This window comes from Mastacembelus armatus, chromosome 6, assembly GCF_900324485.2.
Source record: "Mastacembelus armatus chromosome 6, fMasArm1.2, whole genome shotgun sequence".
Lineage (NCBI taxonomy): Eukaryota > Metazoa > Chordata > Actinopteri > Synbranchiformes > Mastacembelidae > Mastacembelus > Mastacembelus armatus.
In genome coordinates, this window is record NC_046638.1 from 9,210,358 (window position 1) to 9,230,119 (window position 19,762).

The 19,762-nt window shown below is 38.6% G+C and overlaps 4 protein-coding genes across 9 annotated transcripts; 3 read left to right on the plus strand and 1 right to left on the minus strand.

Annotated features, from left to right (window-relative positions):
- The first annotated feature begins 111 nt into the window (after nucleotides 1-111).
- cracr2b (calcium release activated channel regulator 2B) lies at nucleotides 112-8,341 on the plus strand. 3 transcript variants are annotated; one of them, XM_026310496.1, is made up of 18 exons: nucleotides 112-169; nucleotides 2,042-2,286; nucleotides 2,365-2,476; nucleotides 2,611-2,758; nucleotides 3,432-3,596; nucleotides 3,696-3,786; nucleotides 3,869-3,964; nucleotides 4,047-4,234; nucleotides 5,085-5,156; nucleotides 5,351-5,405; nucleotides 6,277-6,356; nucleotides 6,464-6,584; nucleotides 6,750-6,876; nucleotides 6,978-7,059; nucleotides 7,168-7,282; nucleotides 7,543-7,650; nucleotides 7,752-7,828; nucleotides 8,014-8,341. In XM_026310496.1, exons 2-18 carry the CDS (start codon nucleotides 2,044-2,046, stop codon nucleotides 8,096-8,098), a joined length of 1,965 nt encoding a protein of 654 aa, XP_026166281.1. In that variant the 5' UTR covers nucleotides 112-169; nucleotides 2,042-2,043; the 3' UTR covers nucleotides 8,099-8,341. The 3 variants fall into 3 exon arrangements, with proteins under 3 accessions (XP_026166281.1, XP_026166280.1, XP_026166282.1); XM_026310495.1 differs by having other exon boundaries at nucleotides 7,752-8,341; XM_026310497.1 differs by having other exon boundaries at nucleotides 3,450-3,596; nucleotides 7,752-8,341.
- A 124-nt stretch (nucleotides 8,342-8,465) lies between these two features.
- Nucleotides 8,466-12,886, plus strand: cd151 (CD151 molecule). 3 transcript variants are annotated; one of them, XM_026310501.1, is made up of 9 exons: nucleotides 8,474-8,672; nucleotides 9,578-9,662; nucleotides 10,132-10,323; nucleotides 10,895-10,969; nucleotides 11,341-11,361; nucleotides 11,671-11,775; nucleotides 11,950-12,105; nucleotides 12,189-12,275; nucleotides 12,380-12,886. In XM_026310501.1, exons 2-9 carry the CDS (start codon nucleotides 9,579-9,581, stop codon nucleotides 12,437-12,439), a joined length of 780 nt encoding a protein of 259 aa, XP_026166286.1. In that variant the 5' UTR covers nucleotides 8,474-8,672; nucleotide 9,578; the 3' UTR covers nucleotides 12,440-12,886. The 3 variants fall into 3 exon arrangements, with proteins under 3 accessions (XP_026166288.1, XP_026166286.1, XP_026166287.1); XM_026310502.1 differs by lacking the exon at nucleotides 11,341-11,361; XM_026310503.1 differs by lacking the exons at nucleotides 10,895-10,969; nucleotides 11,341-11,361 and having other exon boundaries at nucleotides 8,466-8,672.
- Nucleotides 12,887-12,991: 105 nt separating this feature from the next.
- Nucleotides 12,992-18,251, plus strand: gatd1 (glutamine amidotransferase class 1 domain containing 1). Of its 2 annotated transcripts, XR_003295898.2 has the most exons (8): nucleotides 12,992-13,130; nucleotides 13,249-13,325; nucleotides 15,183-15,288; nucleotides 15,385-15,492; nucleotides 15,582-15,673; nucleotides 15,760-15,853; nucleotides 17,891-18,006; nucleotides 18,103-18,251. XR_003295898.2 is itself a non-coding variant. In XM_026310504.1 (7 exons), exons 1-7 carry the CDS (start codon nucleotides 13,082-13,084, stop codon nucleotides 16,075-16,077), a joined length of 642 nt encoding a protein of 213 aa, XP_026166289.1. In that variant the 5' UTR covers nucleotides 12,992-13,081; the 3' UTR covers nucleotides 16,078-16,413. The 2 variants fall into 2 exon arrangements, 1 of the variants encoding a protein (XP_026166289.1); XM_026310504.1 differs by lacking the exons at nucleotides 17,891-18,006; nucleotides 18,103-18,251 and adding an exon at nucleotides 15,962-16,413.
- On the minus strand, nucleotides 16,262-19,699 carry chid1 (chitinase domain containing 1). Its single transcript, XM_026310499.2, has 12 exons — nucleotides 19,564-19,699; nucleotides 19,322-19,465; nucleotides 19,085-19,217; nucleotides 18,934-18,978; nucleotides 18,705-18,811; nucleotides 18,572-18,633; nucleotides 18,366-18,455; nucleotides 18,177-18,278; nucleotides 17,880-18,029; nucleotides 17,020-17,100; nucleotides 16,889-16,931; nucleotides 16,262-16,800 (listed from the first exon to the last, which is right to left on the minus strand). Exons 1-12 carry the CDS (start codon nucleotides 19,666-19,668, stop codon nucleotides 16,702-16,704), a joined length of 1,161 nt encoding a protein of 386 aa, XP_026166284.1. The 5' UTR covers nucleotides 19,669-19,699; the 3' UTR covers nucleotides 16,262-16,701.
- Nucleotides 19,700-19,762: the final 63 nt, after the last annotated feature.

The following is a 19,762-nucleotide window of genomic DNA, read 5'->3' on the forward strand; positions in this document are numbered from 1 at the left end:
AGGTGTATTTGTATGGGTGTCTGAAAAAATATAGTGGGCTACACTAAATATTACGGTTAAATTTAATCTCGCAGGGGCGTCACTGCCACCCAGCGTCTGAAGTTAGTACCTGTCTGAATTACTGCCAGGTGATCAAGGGTAGTGGATACCTGCGTTCAGCACGCCGTGGGTAAGTATTAAGACTTCATACACTTTCGCTAAGATGACATAAGTTAAAGTAATGTGAGGGTTTTAGATGTATTAAGACAGCGTTTATGTTCACCTTCTCTACCTGTATTAGAGTAACAGTGGCCTGACTGCGGCGTGCGGTTCTGTCCTAAATATACATTACTTCACTTCGCTTTAGATTTGCAAAATATGTACATTACTCCAAAACTGGTCAGATGTAAGTCATTTGTTTTATTTTTTTATTTTGGTAGGTGACGTTGTGTTTGAGTGAAACTTTTGGTATAGCCGCAAACCCTAATCTGCATTTCACAACCACGGTGTCTGTTTAACTTGCTGTTTAATTATTAGAGCTGTCAGTGCTTCAAAGCAGCAGCAGCATATGTTTCCAACTTCACCGACGTTTTCAGACTGAGTATGTTGTTATGTTGACATTTATCACATAAGGTGTAGGCCCTTTACAAGTCTGACAGTTTTGTAGCCTTGCATGTTGTAAACCCTTGTAATACGCTGAAGCTACTTTCCCTGAATAAAACTCCACCTTGCAAAACACACCGAACTTGCTAAAAAGGTGTGTTTGGGTTTAGTTAAACTTTGGCGTGGCTGTTGGAGAATTGGAAGTCTGGTTTGACATACAAAATCCTCAACCTAATTTGTACATGACTCTTATCCTAGAATATCTTTCATGTTATAAAAAAAGCCATTATCAGCACATACTTTTAGATTTTATAACTTCATAGATAGCATTATTGGAGAGATAGGAAGAACTGTGCACCTTAGGCCCCAGAAATATCTTTCCTTCTGCTTTGATTCTGAGAGATATGAAATCTTACTTAAATTAAACCACTTATGTATTTTATCTAACTGGAAGACTGAGTATGTGTGATGCTTGTGTCTGCCTTAAATAAATCAGTGTTTTATAAAATGTCCACGGACATACAGAGACATAGAGTTCTTGAGAGTAGATTTTGCTTTCAATTGTGGTTGTTCTCATAATGCAAATGCAATTTCATTTGCATCTCCTAACCTGTAGCTATCCACCCTTCCCTTCAAGTACACAGTAACTCTTCTCACATGACACCATCCTGCTTTTCACCCTCTACACATCCTGGTACTTAGCAGTGGGTAGGCGTACTACAAGCAGCACCACATTTATTTGAGTTTTCCTCCTCTAAATAAACAATGAGGACAACTGGCTGTGCTGCATGAAGTCAGGTGTTTGTGTCATACCCTGCTTATATGGATACTGACATTTCAGCCTGAAATGTGTAAAATAATTTCCTATGTAACATGCTGTCATATTAGATCCATCAAAGAGTTATAAAGTCAGTAGCTGTAGATAATTACAGTTCAGTTTGTTTGGCACTTTCATGTTTAACAAGGGAGGATCTGTAAAGCCAGCTTCTCACAGTATCTACCAGCTATGAAAGAGAATACCCAAAATGTTTATTCTACTTTACTGAGAAAATAAAATTAAATATCCCTGATTATGCTTCAGACAGGTAGTTCTGAGTGATGAACTAAGTTTAATGCCGTTGAGATACTGAGACGTCTCATTAATATTTTATTATCAAATAATCTGACAATTATATTTTAATTGAATTGTTTATAGGATGAAATAATAATAATAAAAACAGTCCAAAGCACAAATATTTGCAGTTTTCTGTCAGCAAAACCCAAAAATGTAGAAACTGGGATTGGTGGCATTTTGTTTGAAAAATGACTTAATTAAGTAATCAGTTATAAAAAGAAGTAGTAGACTTCTAGTAAGAAGTAGACCAGCATTCTTTAACAATATTTGGTATGAAAGACTGAGCCCACTAATTGACAGCCTCATACGTCACCTCACATCCAATGCCCATGTTCCTCTGTACAGTAATGTCTAAGTGGCTGAATGATGATGAAGTGCTGGTGGGTAAAGGAAGTGGTGGGGCTGTACCGATGAGTCCCAGAATGCGGGGCCCGCAATTTGGGAGCCCCAGGCCAAGCCGGAGCCCACTGGCTTCACCCAGAGAGACAGTGCCAGAAGGCTCACTGACAGAGACCATGGACAAGGCCAAGGAGCTGTTTGTGCTGTGTGACAAAGAGAGGAAAGGGTTCATCACAAAGAGGGATATGCAGGTGAGCAGCTAATGTGGTAGAACAACAGTATTTTCAGCTGATTGTACAATGGTTGAACTTTCCGCCTTCTTTGTTCAGAGGCTACAAGCAGAGCTGCCTCTGTCCCCAGAACAGCTGGAGACAGTGTTTGAGAGTCTGGACCGAAAGAGCAATGGATTTATTACTCCTGCTGAATTCAAGACGGGACTTGGTGAGTGTAGTGTTTTAACTGTTTTCAGACTTCTGTTCATTATGACATCTATGAGGAAGACTACTGCTCGCGCAGAAACCTTTGTCATCCACTGTCAAATAATTCTTCTCTTGTTCTGTCTGTCTCTTGATTAGGTGAGCTTGTGGGATTAGATGACACACCTGAGCTGAGTCAAGAAGAACCAGAAGAGGCTACAAACCAAGTGGACTGGTCCCAGGATGAGGCTTCAGCGAGATTTGTAGATGTACTGATGGAGCTAGGCGCTGACAAACTCTTTAAAGAGTAAGATCACTGTTTTCTCATTACAGCCATTAAAACTGTTAATTATAAACTTTGCATATAGATTACATATTGTATATTTTTAACACACCTACACCTAGTGACTACCTGTAAAAATCAAATGCAGCCTCCTACAACAGCAAGTAACTCTACCTTCGAGCTAGCAAAGATAATAATACTGTTAAGTTTTGATTGGCACTAAAAGGTATTATTGTACCCGTTTGTTTATTATTGAGGTTGTGGTTTGCACCAAGAGATTAATCTAATGATTTGTCCACCCTACTTACAAACATGAGGAGAGCAGAAAATTAGAAACATGTTTCTATATAATATAGTTCTGTACACCTTTACTAAATACAGCTTCAGTAATAACCATAGTTAAATCAACAGCTCTCACAAAGTTTTAAATTAAACAAATAAAGGTTGAAAAGTGACAGAGCCATGTTGGATTTTGTTCCATTTTATTTGTGTAGCCAATGATTATGTGTATGTCTAAGGAATTTATATTCTACTTTTGTAGACAAAAAAAAACTATCAAAATGCTTGAGCAAACAAAAATGCTTAATGCTTTTCATGTACATATTGTATATCCATTCATTTCAGCTCAGAGCCTTTTTGCAATGTTAATGACTGATGTTGTGGGGTTAAAATTAGACATCCTTTTTCATTTGAGCAGTTGTGTGTTGTGTGTCAGTCAGCAGGAGCTCTGCACTCTGTGGTGTGAACTCCAGAGAGACAGACCAGAACTGCTCAGCATCCTGGAGGACGTCCTTATACATGCAGTGTCTCATTTACAGGACTCCATCAAAGAAAGAGACAGCCTGGAGCAAGCCCTGCGCAGGTCCAACTTTAGCATTGAACTAAATATACATGGACTCTGGCCAGTTTAACTGTGAATAGTTCTCTGAATTAATTTATTCTTCAATTTCTTCTGCTTTAGACGAGAGAATGAACATGATCAGGTTGTTCGATCCATATATGAAGAAATGGAAAACCAAATCAAAGAGGAGAGAGAGAAACACCTGGCTCAGGTACAGATGTTTCGCAGCCTTTGTGCTATTAATCAAAAGTGATCTTAATAATAGAATTTAATTTATTTATTTTGAAATTAAGGATCGTATTAAACAAAAGCAGAGAGGGAAACAGCTTCAGGAGGAGTTGAAGCTACGTGAGCAAGAGTTGGAGAATGCAATGTCCAAACAGAAAGATGTAGGTGCCAAAATTATACAAATATTATTTATGACAGGTGCCGTAGTTTGAGTGAATCTAAAGTATATGTGTTTGTCTTAAGCTGGAGACCAAAATCCGGCAGCTGAGCTGTGAGCAGTCGAACATCAAGGAGCAGAACCAGCAGCTGCGACGCCTCAACATCCAGTTACAGGAGCAGGTGGAGAGCACCAGAGAGCAGCTGCAGGCCACTATGGGTCAGCTCAGCCTGCTGCAGCTCAACGACACCCGGGAACAAGTGGCCAGACAGAGGTGAGAGGCTGACAACTCAAGCTGGTGCATGAATGTATAAGTATGGCTGAAATTATTTTCAACCAGCTATCATAATTATCAATACTATTTGAAAAAGAGAAAATGCTTGATTGCTTTTCTATGAAAGACATAACAGTACACACTTTCTGAGGTTCCACTCAAAAGGTTTTTTGACCAAGACCAGAAGAAAGTTACCATAACCAATCGGAGATTAAATAAAAACGTGTTTGCAGCTGTAAAAACAGAACTCTTTCCAGCTGTATTTCCAAGTCTAAAAATATCCAAATGTGAAGAAATTAAGTGTAGCATAAACAATCATTCGAACTCAACAGTTGAATGTAAATATGGGTCTAGATCTCTGGCAGCTGATCTGTTAATATTTCTAGGAATACTAGGGGAGATTATTAAAGGATAAGGCTGGCAATAACAAAATAATCAACAAATATAATGAAAAGACCAGTAATGTGTCAGTTTATCTCTTAAGTAATAAGCTAAAACATCTAGATGGTGTCATTTTCAACAAATGTCATATAAACATAAGTAAATCGTGTTTTTGTTGGGGACTATTTCCTGTCGGGGATTAATACACAGTCAGAACAGTATTATTTGCAGCAGGGTGGTGTATGCTCTGTGTGTGCAATTAACCTAAAATAAATAAAACTGAACATGCTCATTGTTATAAAGGACATGGCTCAGGTAATGACACCCAGTGAAGGTCTGACACAGAGATAAAAGCTACACGGGCAACACCTGTTAGTCGGATAACATCATTGTTTGATGTTTTTATGGGATTTTGTAATACTAATAATGCTGTCATGCTTTAACAATCTTTCTGTTCATTTCACTGTAGAAACGTGATGAAGGTGTCCAGGAACATGCAGAAAGAAAAGGAGAGTCTCTTGAGACAGCTAGAGCTACTGAGGTACGTCTGATTGGCTGCTTGCTCTTTGAAGAATACAAAAAATTTTCATAAGAACAATTTGTAGGTAAGAACTGTACCTGTTAAGCAATCAGTTTAGTTGTGACATTACACTGTGCATATGTTTTCCTACACCTTTTTTTCATGGACCAGCCAAGGTAAGAAAGGTTCTGAATGATTTTCTCTTTTTGTGTCAGGGATATGAACAAGAGGCTGCGAGATGAGAAGGATGCCCAACAGTCTCAGAAGAGGGTTAGTCAAAGACACACTGTCCTTCCTACTCTGCCATTAGCTTATTACCTCAGTGAAGACATTTGTACCCCGTGGACACAACAGGTTTACCCACCCTGAGCTTTGTCCTGGAATGACTTCATGCTTTTTTCCGTCCTCTGGAGAACGCTTACTTCTGTGGGCAGCTGTTATTGTTTTGTTATAATTTAATGGAACTTGTATTACTGCCACCTACATGGTTTGGGGATTTTTGAATGTCAGCAGTGTTGTTTTTTGTAAATATGGTCAGTGAACTGAAGGATTTTGTTGAACTGACAGTTATTCTGTCATGTGTCATGGAAAGAGTGTTATATATGTTTCTTATTGATGTTGTAGATAGCACTATTTATGCAGATGAACTAAAGTGAGACAGTATTTACCAAACTATTTATCACAATTTTCAAATTAATGATCTCTTAGCCAGTCCCTTTCTTCCTAACACTAAACTTACTAGTTTTGGATTCAAGCTCCTATTAGTCTCCCTTAATGAAGTCTGAAGAATGCAAAATATTCATCTAAGACTGTTTTGACTATAAATCACTGGGCACCTTTTGGATATTTCTCTGCCATACAATTTGCAGCAAATATATGTATTGCTCACAAATGCTTATGATGTTAAAAAAAAAACTTTGTAGCAGAATAAATTCAACTATTTGACTGAATCCTTGTTTTTTAAATGTTTAGATACAGTTATCTGTGTGTAGATATTTTTTATAGACAGGACTGTGTTGATTAATGTTCAGTGGAAACCTGCCATAGCATATCTATATATTTGAGATCAAATCTATTTAAAACTGTAGAAATTTTAATCCTGCTCATTTCTTCTGCTCCGCTTTCCACAAAAACTTTTTAGAATCCAAATGTCACAAAGAGTTTGCAGAAGAAAGGGTCAATCATAGGTAACTACTTACTGCAAGAGAAGCCAGTGAAAAGGTTTGTATGACTGTCTGCATCTGATATTACCGTTATGATCTTTGTAGTAATTGCACTGCAGACTACTCAAGGAGGCAACTAATTTTGTGTATTCATTGATTCTGAAGACAGCTGAGTTCATCTGATGAGTTGGAGCAGGACAATGGCAAAGAGGTGACAAATTCATCCAAGAGACACCAACCGTCATGTAGGGTCAGGTGTGAAAATGTTGAGCAGACTGAAACTCAGGTAGGGGAAAAATGCAAAATCTGAGAATATGCCAAATATGTCCTATGGATATGGAGTACAAGGATTCACATATGTTCTGAAGTCAATGACAGAGCTTGCCTAAAAAAAGTTAAGGAAAAACACATTCATATTTAATTAGGTTTGGTCCCTTTACTTGAATTGTAGAACAAAACTGTCTGTCCCCAGCGAATGTTCAAGGTGGTATTCCTGGGTAATTCAGGGGTGGGTAAGAGCTCCTTCATCCAGCACTACTGCTCAGGATGCTTTAACAGTAAAATGAGTGCTACTGTTGGTAAGTCTTTCTGCTTTTATCACTCTTTCGCAATGGTTAAACAACTACTTAATGTGTATATATAAAAAAGAAGGAAGAAACCAGGGGGCTCTTGTTTTTAGGTATAGATTTCCAGATGAAGACTTTACATCTGGGTTCCACCACCATCACCCTGCAGCTTTGGGACACTGCAGGACAGGAAAGGTCAGATATAACAACAAATTCTCATATTTACCTGGAAGGCCTGCTTCTTACAAACTGATAACTTGATTTTGTTACTTTTTTCTTTGTCTTTTACTAATGCCTGTTCAGATTTCGCAGCATCACTGAGCAGTACTACCGTAAAGCAGACGGTATTCTCGCCATGTATGACATAACTGACTCCACCTCCTTCACTGCTGTGAGAGGATGGATGGACTCTGTGAAGGTGAGCAGGTAGTGAGGTCATGGGTGGTTGGATCGAAAAACATGCAAAACAGTTTATGGTCATTTGAATACACAGGCTGTAAGTTATTGACATTACAGTGGAGCAGTAATCTCAGCAGAGACAAGTGATGTCTGAATGACAGGCCTTGAGTTTGACTCTGCTTTGTATCTGTTATGTTATTTTTGTGTAAAGAGTGTAAGAGAACATATTCCTGTTGGTATAAATTACATTAAAGTGTCTGTGACCTACATGTGCCCCAGGAAAAGATGTGTGAAGGTGTAGTATTAATGCTGCTGGGGAACAAGCTGGACCTGGCAGACGGTCATAGCAGAGAAGTGATCACAAGGGAGGGGCAGAGGCTGGCAGAGGTGAGGCATATTTGAATATTTAAACAACTTACTCCAGGGATTTCATCATAAGGTCTCTGCTAAGGAAGGACAATGATCTTTGAAATAAATGGTTCATGCAGCAGCACCAGGCTTTGTTTTACGAGTGCAGTGCCAAGACTGGATTTAACGTGGAGGAACTGATGAGTGATCTGGCTGGGTATGGCATTGTATTTCTTTATATTATTCACATTACCTTTACTTTTGACTGTCTGGCTTGCATGGTATATGCCTGCAGCAGAATATTTGTGTATGTAAACTAATCAAATGTTTCTCATATTTTAATCTACCATTATTGATGTATCGTTTTTATTGCATGTTAATTTATAATTTTTTTATTTTTAGGAGGTTGGTTGTCCAGCATGATCGACAATGTGAAGATGCACTTTTACTGACGGAGGACACGGCTATAAGACGCTGCTGTACATAAACAGGAAAGGAAGGACTTTTGAAAAGACCACACCATGGGTCAGTGGAGTTACATGATTGTTTGTTGGGACAGAGTCAGTGGAAATGCTGAATCCCATGCTGACAATGAAGTCCTAAGGTCACTTATTTCATTTTACAAACACAAACAGTGCCTGTGAACAAGTTTACTGAATAGTATCTGTAATATTTGTATACATTGCATATGTATCATTACAGGATATGCAATAAAATATATTTTTGATGACTCTTGTGCTGTCTTAGCTTTTTATTTATTTACATTTTTTAGGGACTCTTTTTTAAATTACATATTTGTTTTTGTATGACCTTAATATGTGTGAGAAACCAGCTGGGGGCAGACATGCACCCTATATAGCTTGCAGATGGTTGACCTGCCTGTTGTGCCAAAAGAGGACAGACGCTCAGACGCTTGGGTAGGAGGTTTGGATCTGCGTATAAACTGGGAACTTACACTGTTGTAGTTACCTCTGAAAGACACACTGACACTGGGATTTGTGGGAGCTGGAAGACGTTACCCCTATAATCTACATCCTTCAGGACCCACGATCTAAAATCAGGTAGGAGTATTTCAGTCTCAGCGGAAAGGGAGAGCAGTTTTTCCATGACACAATGAGTTAAAAATAACTCTGTATATGACCATGAGGAGATTGTTTTTGCTTGACAATCACACTCATACATGAAGTATTTTGTCTTGTGTCCTATGTTTTTCTATTTTATTGTAGTTAATATTTTATATTCTTTATACTGATCCTAACCTTAACCTGAACTTTTAAATAACCATCTGTCATGATGCTCATTCACAACCTTTCCTAAAATAGAAATAATATAAGCTCAGTTCAGATTGGGATGAAAACAGGCTCACTAATTCACAAATTAAAGAGTTAAACCATGGAGCACTGTAGTGTGAGTAGATCAGATTAGGTTACTTGGATGAAGGACATATATATATCTGTCTGCTGGATGACATGTGACACAAGTTGTTAAGGATGTTTCCACACAGCACATTTGATTTAATCAGTTCAACGCTTTCCATTGCTCTGTTATATTACATTTTTGTACCACACCTCATTTTTGTTGTGCTAACTAATGTCACTCGAAGTTAATCTTACTTTTCACAAGAGGTAACAAGAGTACCTCATAGATACTGAGGTTTTGGTTTAGCTTAATCCAGTAAATCATTTTTTAACACAAAAGGTGGAACTAATGCAGACTGAAAGAGGAAATTCCAGTATGTATACTACAAATAACAGATAGCCAGATATATCACTAAGAGCCTGTGACTTGCTGTCCTGCAAGTACAGAGGACAAAAGCTGTGTGATGCTAATCTCAAGCATAGAATGAGAGCAGGGCTGGACTTAAATTATTTTCTGTTCCTTTTTTTAACATGAATGTTTTCTTTTTACAATGTTTAATTTGGTGATGTTTTCTGCGCATTAACTTAGATCTTATTGTTTATTTCAGAATGGAATCCCAACGTAGAAAAACGTACACATGTGGGACAATTTGTCTGAAATATCTACTTCTTCTCTTTAATATTCTTTTCTGGGTAAGTTCAGGATAAATGAAGATTTTCTTAGAATACAAAAAAACAAATACAACCTTCTGGTAAGGGCCCTGTTGAAAACTGTGATAATTAGAAATGATAGGAATATGTTTGAAGCATTAAATCCATGCTTTGCTTTAGATACCAAAGTTTTTTTTCATTTTTTGATACTAAATCATTCTACTTACTATTTCACACTGAAACCATTTCAAAATAATTGATCACCATTTGACAATTTTTGCATGTTACAAAAGTGAACTTAGAAAAATAAAATATCCCATACAGTCTCAGATATAAAACTGTGTGCAATCATATGTGCAATCAGATAAACGGAAACAAATTTAGCAACACGTCTCTTCAGGGTTGTAAAGTTTTCGTCACTATCATGTTGTAAGAGTAGGAACAACTATAAGGCACATTCTTGATAGGGGCATCTGGTTTGAATTGGGCTGATGACAGTATGTTCTTTCAGCTGGCGGGAGGTGTTGTATTAGGAGTGGGGGTGTGGACTCTGGTGGAAAAGAGCGACTACATCAGTTTACTCAACTCCAGCTTCTATTCAGCCTCAGCTTACATCCTGATAGCTGCTGGGCTCATTGTGATAGTGACTGGGATAATTGGATGCTGTGCCACTCTGAAGGAGCTGAAGAGTCTTTTGATTGTGGTAAGGTCGAGGACTCACACCAAACACCCTAATTCTTTTTTAAACCTTGGTTGTTTTATTTGACCTCACTCCAACAAAGAGTTAACCCCATCTAATTATGTGGAATCAGAAACCAAAGACAGACACTTTAAGTTCCTGTTTATACACACACAACCTCATCTGCATTTATGTGTAGTCAAAGTTAATCCCTGGTGACCTTTTGTCTCGTCTGCCTACATTCAGTGCAGCTCATTATGTCAGACTGGCATGCCTGTCAGATATAACAGACAAAGTCATGTAGAGTGTGTCTTTAAGAGTTTAGATTTAGAGTGCAGCTCATGCCAGAGGAATGAGGGGCATCATAAGAAGTTGGCTGGACTGAAGAGCGTGTGAGAGAGATAGACAGATGAAGTGAGAGGATATAATACAGAAGCAAAACTGCACAGGCTCTGTGACACTATGTTCATGTCCATTTTTCCCACGACCTTTACTTTCTTACAGTTAAATCAGTTATTCCCTAGAGCATAACTTCTATGCTTTAGGGAATAAGTTATTTATAGCTTTGTTCTTATTTTTAATCTCTTTTCTGCAGTATTTGATTTTGTTGCTCTGCATTTTCCTGCTGGAAATCATTGCTGGTGTGCTGGCCTACATAAACTACCAAGAGGTGACTTGTTTTACCTTCTGTTTGTGTGTTTCCATATAGTTAAGCATATTGCATATTGACAGATTTTAGTCATATATAATAATTTTCAATATACAGTATATATGAAGCTAAATGTATGTTTTCACGTTTTGTTTAAATTACTAAACAGATTTTTCTCTCTGCTTGTTTTTATGTAAATTTTTGTCATTTCATGCATTTTTCTTTGTTCTTCATCATTTCTGTTTAAGGTTTTTTACCACCTGTGAAATGTTTTCGACCACTGCAGTCTTTTGTGAAATCTTCTCTGCATGCCTCTCTGTGTATGTTCTTCATTTGTCCTGTTTTTCCACCCTTCTCATACCTCTCTTTCCTCCCCCTTATTTTGTCTCCAGTGTTTCCCTTTCTGCTACCAGGTAATCTGCCTGCACCAGTTTCCATTTTATATCAAACTGTTGATATAACAGACTGATATACGATGGTTCCTTTTCACTCATTTGCACTTTCAGTCAAGCAACAAAACTATATTTATAAATCAATTTAAAGAATGCTCATGTGAAACGGGGTGGTGTCAGAGGATCTGTGCTCATATATATTGAGTTATGTGTGGCCATTGCACAGGTAGACTGGAATGTTACAGGGTTAGAAAGAAACTTGACCACAGGCTATTTTTATTAATGGGAGGAAATGTGCAGGTGATCACTGAAGTTTCTCCTGTCTCACAGCTGGATGAGGAGCTCAGACAGAACTTGAAGCTGACCATGCAGCAGAAATACCAGCAGCCAGAGGAGCAGAGCATCACACAGGCTGTGGACAAACTTCAACAGGAGGTGTGGAAGTGATCTCTTTAAATCACAGCACCACCACTTAGAAGAAAATCTTCCGTTTTAAGTGCCAGTTTGATCAAAATGCTGAATTTGAAATTGCAGCCCCTTTAGCCTGCATATGAAGGATCAGTGTCTTTTTTCTTTCTTCTCCTCCTCCCTTTACTGGCTCTTTTCCAGTTTAAGTGTTGTGGGAGTAATAACTTCTCAGACTGGAGGGAAAGTGTGTGGATCCAGGCTGCAGATAATCAGCGGCTCGTTCCAGATAGCTGCTGTAAGACCCCTGCTGAACTCTGCGGCCGCAGGGACCATCCCTCCAACATCTACAACATAGAGGTAGGTAGGGCTGTACATTTGCCAATGGCTAAATGTTGAATTATAGCAAGATTTAAAATTATTTCCCTTTCTCATGCTCCCAGGGTGGCTGCATTATGAAATTAGAGGACTTCATCCTGAGTCAGTTATACATTCTTGGTGCAGTGGGCATCGGGATTGCATTTCTTCAGGTAAACTCTCAAGCACTAAGCAAGATATATTTTTGATGTGTAAAATGCTGGTAGCTTAACTGTATATAGTGATAGTAACAAGTTCCTCATCTTTTATCTTTCAGCTTGTGGGGATGATGTTTACCTTCTGCCTTTATCACAAATTGAAAGAAGATCCGTATTAAGTTTGGACTTCCCTTAATAATACAATATGTGTTACATCGCCAATTGTAAAATGGTTGGTTAGATGTTTTAAATGCTCCAAATTAGTAACACAGTTCTGAATGCTGTGAGGTTACCAACTCAAATTATGACATGACGATTTTCAAAATACAAACACTAGAAATAGGCCTACTGTAATGCTGCTGGACAGCACTGTTCATTTTTGCAGAATTCCAATAGAGGCTTCAAGTATCTTCGATTTCATGTTAGGATAATGGTGTATGGATGAACAAAATACATTTAAAAGATCAGTGAAACATGAAATTGTCAAAAGTGTTGGACTTGTTTAGTTTGTCTAGTTTTTATGTATCACTGAGTATTTTATCCACCATATAATTTAAAGGCAAACAAAACAAATATTTGTTTGTTGAAATGCAAATAAATGTTTGGCATTTATTATTCACAATGAACCCCACCGACCATATTTTCTTCCTGCCTTTGACGTTGAACTTTTATTCTGAAATCCGTTGAGCGGATGTTGTTGTCAGCTGACAGGACGTCCCCCTCCCGTTTTTCACTAGCACTAATTTACTTCCCATTATCTTCTTATTCGTTTCAAACAAGCTTAAAACATTTCATGCGGGTGTAAAGCAAAGTCCAGTGAGATGTCTGCGAAGCCGACTTGTTTGATAGTGGCGAGTGCGTCTCCTCAGGGTGAGTATTAGCCTGAAAAAGCCGAGCAGGTCTGAGTCTTTTCTTAATGAATTCATGTGTTTACCTCTAGCATGTTTGCGGTGAGCTTTGGGAAACTCGCTGTGTTTTGTCTGTACAGGGGTGTCAGCGAAGTCTTTCCATCAGTCCTTCAGTCTTTGTTCCTCAGTGTTCAACCTGCAGACAGCCACACCTGGGGTAAGACTGTGTTGCTTTAAAAAAAAAAAAGTGCACGAAAGATAAATAAGTGAACTCCCCTTTTGTAATCCCTGCGACCCTGTTTTAGTTACATGGCAGTGTCATAATTAACCATTTATTTTACTTAATCTCCATGAACTAATTAAACATTGAAATGTCCAGATCTCACCTGTGTTTGTAGTCGAGCCAGTGATTTTGCAGGATGAAGTTCTGTGCAATATCATAGATACCAGTGCAATAAATAAGCTCTGAATTAGGTAACTAATTCTGTCAGATGGTAAATATCTAAAGGACTGGACTAACAATAACATGCATGTGGGTGACAAATTGAAGGAAAAGCATTAAATATCCACTCCAGACATGTTCAGGACATATGAAGATATTTTTGAATAATAATTTGACTGCTGTTCTCTTGAAAAAAATCTATCACCTACTTAAAACTCTGAAGTCGATCTACTAAATCTGCCTTATTACAAATCCATAATATATTTACAAAATTTTTCTTTGCAAAAATGTAAGGTCTGAACACGAGATGTTGCCTGCTTACTGTAAAGTGTTTTCTCAGTGTACATAAACTGGAAGACATTTCCACATCACTAGCTCTGCACCAAACCACTCTTTGGCTTATATAATAAAAAATGAGCTATAAACCAAAATAAAAACTTTCACAACGGAGACCCTGGAACTGAGAAATGTGCTGTTTTCTACTTGAAGGATTATGATTAATTAATTACCAAAATAGCTGCAGATTATGTTTCAGTTAAAACTCTGCACAGTGAAATGAAAATCAGACATCCAAAGACTAAACACCACATTTTTGAATGAAGGATTTGAAAAAAAGTGAGCATTTTAACATATTGCATGCAGATGCTAGGGCTGTTTTCCTGGTATGGTTTGCATCTGTTTGGAAGCATCATTTTTATACACAAACAATATAAAATTAATCTGAGTGATCAGCCATATCCAATAGTTATATTTGATCATGATGAGAATAGTCTTTTCCAGGATGACAAGGCTTCCATTCACTGGACATGAGGGATCACTGAATGGTTCAAAGAGTGTGAAAGTAATGCTGAACAGATCTCAGCCCAACTGAACATCTGTACGACATCTTGGATGGTGTTGTTAGACGTCACTATCATAATTTTAACACTACAGTTCCAGAGACTTGTAAAATCTTTGCCAAGGAGCAGGAGTAGTCCCAACACAAGACATTTCATATTGGGCCTCCTATAGTTTATGACCCCTCTGAACAGTAGCTGTAAAGAAAAGTGGGTATTCAGAGCCAGTTGTGATGAGTAGAAAACATTTAATCATAAAAGACTGATGGCAGTTTAAGTGTTCTGGGCCGCCCTGGCCTTGGGTCTCCAGGAGACCTTAGATGTGCTTTGAATAAAACCAGGTCTTCCCTCCTGTAAAGAATTACTAAGCAACCAGTAGAATGGATGTGCTTTAAAAAAATTAAATAAGCGGCCCTCATTGACAGCACACTTGGATGTCTATTTTTATTGTCCTACTTCAGCTACCTCAAAATACTTCTTCCCCACTGCTTGTTTATCCTGACAGCAGCTCAAACTGTCAGAATGTTGGACTTGTTTACCATGTGCACAACTGTCTGATTAAATCTGATATTTTGGGACTGTGGTGAAGAATGTAGAACAGTGTGGCCATGTTTGTAATGCTGTTATTGAAATAGAGTCTGTTTCACCTTTTATCACATTTTATTTGGCTCAACTGAAGACACCTGTTAGACCATGGACATACAAGATTCAGATTGTCATGTCAGTGAACACTTTGTGAACTCAACAAATCATTACTTACTCTGTTCTGAGGTCAGAGTTTTTGTTTGAACTGCAGGGGAAGCCCATAGACTTCATAGGAATAGATGAGACCACTACCAGATGGGTGCAGGACTTCAGTGTGAAACCTTACGCAACACCTGCCAAACTTGAGTCTATAGATGGTGAGAGTAGTCATTTCACAGTTATTTGAACATTTTCATGTCTGCTGTTGTTGCCACTCTTTGGACTCTGCTCAGTTGTCATAATGACCTTTTCAGGTGCCCGATACCAGGTGCTGCTCATCCCAGACTGTCCTGGAGCACTGCATGACCTGGCACACAGCGGCTCTCTGCACCGCATTCTCACACATTTCATCTCTCACCAGAGTGAGTGCAAGGCTTATTTTTAAAGCTACCCGTTGCTCATCCTTTTGTGTCTTGTAGAAACAGATATAAGTTGTTTTTTCTATATGCAGAGCCTATTTGTGCAGTTGGACAAGGAATATCAGCATTGTGTTGTGCTACTGAGGGTCAGAGGTGGATCTTCAATGGTTACAGCTTAACAGGGGTTAGTCTTCTTCATGTAAACATAACGGCAACATGCCCTGTGTGTGTTCAGTGTGAACACTAACAGTAACTCGTTTCTGTTTAAAGCCATCAGTGTTTGAACTGGTTCGGAGGCCTGACTTTGCTAACCTGCCCTTGATTGTGGAAGACTTTGTGAAAGACAGTGGTGGATCATACACAGGTAAGCTGAACTACAGAGCACTGATACTAAATTATGAGCAAAATACTTAATCAGTCTTTTAAAATAACAAAAACAAACCCTCGTCATGTTTACCCCTTTGTTTTCCAGCCAGTCAAGAAGATGCCGTGCATGTCGTCATAGATAGACACCTAATAACCGGTCAGAATATGCAGTCGACCTCACTTGCTGTAAATAATCTAATTTTTCTCTCTAGTACAAAGTAAAAAAAGCAAAGTGCTCAAACTGAAACAGCTTAGTTCTTTCACCTTTATATTCATGTACTTAAATATTAATCTCAGACAAATATTGGAAGATGTTGGGTCAAAACATGTTTGGCAGTACTGTAAATACAACTTCATTACTCGCCAATGATGTTTTACTGTGGCACATGAACTCTGAAGGCCTCTATAAAAGAATACACCCCATCTTATAATTTGTATACATATTTATGATCATGCAGTCTGCTGTTGAATGGAGATGTGGTACTGCACTTTGAACTGTACACATTTTTTTTTTTTCAACAGTATCATCAATGAAAGGGAATAAAACATATTGAATTACCTACTGTCAGCTGTTTGTATATTTTAAATTAACAAATCTTTTTAATTTATAGAGACCAGGATTCTCAACACTTCCATTGACCCTTAAAGCTGTGTATTAATTAAACCTTTAATTGCTCATTTCAAAGCTCACTGCAGTTGCTCAGAAAGAAAAAAACAAATGCTACTTGCATACAGCACCTGAATATTTGGTACACAATGTTTCCGAGGAGGGAAAAAAAAAAAAAAAAAAGCCATGACTGGTGCTGATGATCCAAAGTCCACCATTATCACTAACAAATCCAACTCTCATAGGAGATCATAGAAATAATCCAGTCCTTGTCCCAATTCCCATAAGGATATTCCAGTTCCCAGTTCAGTAGCTAGAGAAACTCTCAGGTAGATTGACTGCAAAATAATCATAATAAAATGAATCTCCCCTTGTTTCTGTAAAACAGAACATTTGGAAACTTACTTAAAATGTGAAGTGCTTTACCTTCAGTGACGGATAGTACACCACATGCCTAACTGCATTGTTCCTGAAAAGAAAGGATAGGGGTAAATCTTGTTAAATTATGCTGTGGGAGTCAAGTATTTGTTCATTTAGAAGTTTTATTCTGTTCTTACCTCTTGTAACTGAAATAATGCTCTGCAGAATATTCATCCCAGAGAAGTTTTGGCCTGTGTTCTCGCAAAATCTCGATGTACCTATAGAAAAAGAAAGTGTTAAGACACTGAAAACCTATTAATTTCTCCCAAGATTTTGCTGTAACACAGTTTTTTGATTTAAGTTAAAAATGTTTGGTTGACACATGGGATTTCTGTATTTGTGCTTTTGTCCTTTTTCACACTGGTTTAAGGGGGTTGGGGATTATTTGGACAAAGGTTGTGTCACATATTTCTGTGCATCAATCAAAGCTTAGCAACATCCATCCATCCATTCATTATCTATACCCGCTTATTCCTTAACCAGGGTCACGGGGACAGGGCTTAGCAACATTCATATAGAAAACTGGTTGGTTGTGGAGCTGCATCTGGGTCACTGTCAATTGAATGGGATCGAACCGCAACCACACAGAGGTAGTTTTTTTTTTCACACATTTGTACAGGTCTTAAAGGGGAAAGAAAAGAAATCCACCAGTTTTACACATCAAATTGTGTTTTTTATGGGTTTGGGGGAGGACTATATCTGAAAATGTTTGTCTGTGTCCTTTCGTGGCTCCAGAGGGGGTTATGTGAAATCTGGTAAATTGAAGACTCAGTTTAAAGTCTTCATATCTGACTAAATCTCCTGGTACTAGCATAACACACCTGAAAAGTCAACTGAACGGTCATGGTCAAGTACTATTATGGGTAATGCAGATGCCAAGTTTTGACTATAAGAATGAATGTATAGAATAAAAAGACTATCTGGTTTTATAGCATCAATTTAAAAATCAATGTAAGGTAAATAAAGCATTCCAATAGTAGTTACAACATTATCTTACTTTCCTCCCAGAACTGGCTCTGCTCCCTGGTTTGCAAAATCGAGGCCATACAAATTGAGTCCAAGCAGAATCTTTTGCCTCCACTGAGTGTTGGGTGCAAGCTGGAGAACACAGTCTCTCACCCAGGGTAAGGGAGAGCTCGGACCTGGTCTAAATGAAAGAAACAAAAACCACACCCACTTTCTGTGTTGACACACTGAATCTTGTTGCTGCTGTTTTTTAGGTAACATCATCTCTTAAAACATCTCCATGTGTACCAGAGTGGATCTATGGATATCACTTGTCTGTCTCTCTCACCTGGCACTGCTTGAGTAGTCGTATGTCATGAGGCTGAATCCATCGACTACCGGGGCTAACTGCTCAAACTCCTCCCTGCCAAACATACCCGGCTGCCCCGTACTGATCATAATGGAGAAAAGTAAAAGAGGGCCGTAAGCACAGATATCATAGATTGCTTTTTTAGCATATACAGTGGCTGATATTCACCTTGTCACAGCTGGTGGGATGACAAGAATGCAGTCTAATTTTTTTGCCTTCAGGGTCTCACATATGTGTTTCACCAAATGCACCAGCTCCCTGTTTGGAAAAGATTATATATAGTATTTGATTTTTGCCATTGGACACTTGGATCATCTTTCACACAGAAATTATGATCTGAGCAACAATGCAGATGTTTCAATAGAATAACTTACTTTCTTTTGTTGCCTCCCAGCTGGCTCCACAGCTCCAAGGTGAAGCCATCAAAACCTTCAGACTGCAAGGCCACAGTGTCATTAAACAAACCAGCACAAACACTCAGCGTTAAAGCTAAACACATTTACTCACCTTTGCTACATCCACCAGCTCGCCTGCCAGCTCTTCTATCTCATCTTCACTCCCCAGCACGCTCATGTAGTCCTGGTAGGACCAGCCATCAAATAATAGCCGAGGCACTAAGGGTAAAGAAAAGTGAACTAAAATAAAGCACTAACGTTTTACCTGAAACCATTGTACACTGGCCCCACAATAACTGATCTGAGTTGACTTGTGGCCAGTGGGGATGATATCTACTCACCCATCCTGACTTTTTTGTTAGACTTGCGTACAGCTTTGACCCACCCTAGAAACACAGGACACGTTAGTCTCTTTTGGTGGAACACTAAGAAGACTAAAAAAAAAAAAAGAAAGCACTTTTTATTTAACTTTCAGTGATAAGTGTGTCGTACCTGGGTCATGATCGTGAAGTCCAGTAACGTCAAAGGTTTCAGGTCCTCGTCGCCGGAGCTGAAGCCACACTGGAGACACTGAAGACAGTTTGGAGCCAAACATCTTAGCAATGTCATATCCATGGGAATTCCACTACAGGGTGAGGAAATGTGATTTATATAGACTGAGTAAAAAAAAAAAACCAAACATTTAGATATATATCAATATATGTTTTGATGACTGGATTTCAGATTTACAGGTGTGACATATCCCAGCACTGGTCCTTGAAATGTTTTCTTAATGTGAGCACAGTGTCTCTTCTCCTCCTTCACTACGTCTTTCCAGTGCAGGTCTGACACAACAAGGCCCCTCTCCAACACAGACAACTCAGCTGGAGAAGTCTTAACAGCGACAGCAAAGAGAAAAGAGCAGATTTCAGTGATCATATACCAACCCACACGTGAGTGTTAGGGCTCCTTCATGACCTGCAGTCACTCACCTCAGCCTCAGCTTTGTGCGACTTCTTTGCATCAGTTTTGGAAAGTGTGGCACTGACCAGGCAGCAGCAGGAGACGGTGTGCAGCAGGACTAAGGTCGCTCTCATTTCAAGAAAATGAAAATGAACTGGGACGTTAAATTTGTTTAAAAAAAATGGGTTAGCTCAGGTCTGCAGGTTTGCAGTGCAAGTGTTTCCTTCC